Genomic DNA, 3,134 nt, shown 5'->3' on the forward strand with positions numbered 1-3,134 from the left:
TCTTGTAGCCTGATGTGGTGTTCCACTCCTTTGGCACATCCCACGTCCCACTCATGCAGTGAGAATACCTTGGATCTCTCGCAAAGCTTCTTCCGCAGGCGATCCTTCCACTCCTCAGACAGTGGGGAGTCCCCAAAGTCAAACTTTGCGGGATCCATCACTGGAACTTCAGCTTCACACTGGGGTCTCACGATGGTTTCAGGCTCAAAGATGTCTGCAATCTTCTGCCCTGGTTTTACAAACACGTCACGGCGTGTTTCATTAGCAATCAATATAGCCACCTCTTCCTGGGCTTCAGCAGGTAGGGTTATGACTCCACTGAGAACCAACACTCCTTCTGGGAGCCCTCCCTCGGTCGGCTGCTCTACCATTGCTAATGTTTTCTTACTGTCTTTTAGGCAGGTACTCATGACAATCACTTCCTTTTCTGTCATTGCAGGAACCACTAAGGGGGCCGGGCCCGCATACCTCAATGCTCCCACTGGCAAATCAGGCATCACTTTTCTTGTGTCCTCAATTTTTCTGTAGGCTGCGGCACAGTGTGTGTGTATCACCAAGGTGTTCAGATATTGGTCCCCTGCTCGCTGTCTGCAGTAATCTGCGAGTACCTTAAAGAGGCTGGAGTTGGTCCCTATTAGCATGGACACATCAGAGGCTCCTTTAGGGTCAGGGCATATTAACGCAGCAGTGTCCACCTCCTGTCTTACCCCCGCAATCTCTTCTGGGAATTCCAGGTGTACTATGACATACCCCTGATAGGGGTATTCATCCATGCTGAGGCCACACAGGCCAAGCCCTGTCAGGGGCCGTATAGGCAGATGCCTAAGCATCTGCTGGTAGAAAGACTGGAATATGATAGTCACTTGGGATCCTGTGTCAAGCACTGCTCTACATTCTGTCCCTTCAACCTTTATAGTTACCTCCGCTCGGGGTCCGATCAATCCTGGTGGGATTCGGGCTGCATGGTTCTTTCCAGGGGAGCCTCCACACCCTGTAGACCTAGGCGGCTCCCTTCCCAGGCCCTGGGGCCGTTTCCCGACTTTCCCCAGGTGGTCCTCAGCTTTTGATATACTAGCGTGGGATTCTCTGCATTCTGACACCTTGCAGCAATGTGTCCACCCTGGCCACACCGGTAGCAGAAGAATGATTGTCTTTTCCCTTGTTGTCTCGTTGGGGCAGAGGTTCTAAATGTAGTCCTCTGAACCGTGGTAGTGGAGGGTTCCTTGTACCTTGAAGTATTTGCTGAATCGATGGTATTCTCTAATTCAGCCACTTTCTGTGTCAGGACCTGCACTCGTTGGGTAAGTTCCTCTTGAGGATTCACCATCAGTGCCTTGGGCGTTCGGGTGGATGTTGTGCCAGTCGCTGGGTGTGACTGCACCTCCCAAACCTCGCCAGCTGCCTGCCTCTCTTCTTCCTCTCGGACCTCTTTTATCAGCTGAGAGTAACTCGGTGGATTGTCTTGCCGTTCTCTTAATCGGAGGTGGAGAAGGATTGGGTTCTGATATTGAATTCCTCTCACAATCTGAGCCAATCTAGTCCGGTCCATTTGCCCAACTGCCACTGCCCCCCTCATGATGGCCCTCTGCAATAGTTTCTCCAACCTCTGGATATAGGCAGAAACCTTCTCTCCCTTTTGTTGCCTGGCATTGAGGAACTTGCAATAGACATCATCTGAGCCCTCGGTTCTCCCGAAGGCATGATCAAGGGCCTCTAGGCAGTCCTTCACCTTGACTCCAGGGTTACTGAGTTTCAGGGTGCGAATCACATCTAGGGCTGGCCCCCTGAGGCACTCTACTAGTCGCCTTCTCTTTTCAGCATCAGGCACCGCCCACTCCTGCAGCATTTCAGTGGTATGTTCCAGCCAGGGTTCAAATGCTTCCTCCCCAGGTATTGGGGTGGGACCCCCAGAAAACAACCTCAGTTTACGATAGGGGCTTGACTCAGGGTGGGGTGGCATAACCTTCTCTAATGCTTGCCCCAAAGCCTTCACCCACTCATCAGGTGAAGGAGCACTCTCCCGGTGTGGGACTCCTGGGTCAAGGCCCAACAGACCTGGCATATCAGCCAAAGTCTTTCCCTCTTTCCCCAAAAAAGCCGACATTTTCTTTAAAAACTCTACATCAGGGGCAGGGACTGGTGAGGGCTGGCTCCCAGTGGTTATCACCGTCCACTCACCACCTTCCACTGCTATCGTGCCTGGAACCTGTAGGGGTTCCACAGCCGATGGCAGCTCGCACAGTATAGCAAAAGCCCCCTCCTCCCTCACAAACATGCGCCCACGCATTTTGCACTTACTCAGGTACTCAGTGGATACCCTTAAGATAGGTTCTATTGCACCCTCATCAAACGCCTCCGGCACCCCCGTTACCAAAAGACAGTTCCTAGGGTTAATATTCATCCCCTTGCACCAGTCCTCTAGCAAGTGTAGGGCCATTATACAAACTGTAAAATTTTTTACAAATATATCAGATCAAAACAACAACAAGAAGATTTTTAGGTTTTCCCAAGTTAATGAATCACCCAAGATGTGCTTGCGAGGGGTACTGACCCAGGGATCCCGGACGAGCCCCCAAAGTCTCTGTCCCTGATCAGTGCAGCCCCAGAGTTCAAAAGGGGGGGGTGAGCAGGGTGTTAAGGGGCACCTTACGTGATCCGAGGCCAACCCGGCTGCTTCCCCGTGGGGTTCCACCGCAGCCTTACCACGAACTGCTCCACTCCACCCGCAGTCCCACTCCTGCCGTCCCACGAACTGCTCTGGCAGCTGCTCCGCTCACCGACCTGTGAGCCGCGCCGCTCCGCTCCGCTCACCGACCTGTGAGCCAGGCCGCTCCGCTCCGCTCCGCTCACCGACCTGTGAGCCAGGCCGCTCCGCTCCGCTCACCGACCTGTGGGCCGCACTGCTCCGCTCCGCTCCGCTCCGCTCACCGACCTGTGAGCCGCACTGCTCCGCTCCGCTCCGCTCCGCCCGTCCCTTGGGCCGCTCCCACAAGGCTCTGCTCTGCTCGCTGCTCCTCCAGCCGCTCCGCTCGCCCCCGCTAAGCTAAGTTAGCTTAGCAATATAGCTTCAGGCTCCCCCACTAGTTAACACAGCCTCAGTGATCTCAGCTCTTAAATAGCTTTAGCTCTTTCGT

The 3,134-nt window shown here is 54.1% G+C and overlaps 1 protein-coding gene across 1 annotated transcript; it reads right to left on the reverse strand.

The window, feature by feature from the left end:
- Positions 1-937: 937 nt before the first annotated feature.
- Positions 938-2,287, reverse strand: LOC135981198 (paraneoplastic antigen Ma1 homolog). Its single transcript, XM_065582454.1, has one exon. The coding sequence runs from the start codon at positions 2,285-2,287 to the stop codon at positions 938-940; it is 1,350 nt and encodes a 449-aa protein (XP_065438526.1).
- Between the last annotated feature and the right edge of the window lie 847 nt (positions 2,288-3,134).

The sequence above is a fragment of the Chrysemys picta genome, chromosome 2 (genome assembly GCF_011386835.1).
Source record: "Chrysemys picta bellii isolate R12L10 chromosome 2, ASM1138683v2, whole genome shotgun sequence".
NCBI lineage: Eukaryota > Metazoa > Chordata > Testudines > Emydidae > Chrysemys > Chrysemys picta.

What these genes read in the sequence shown, in the direction of transcription:
- LOC135981198 (XM_065582454.1), bottom strand. Translation starts at nt 2,287, where the DNA reads ATGCGTGGGCGCATGTTTGTGAGGGAGGAGGGGGCTTTTGCTATACTG.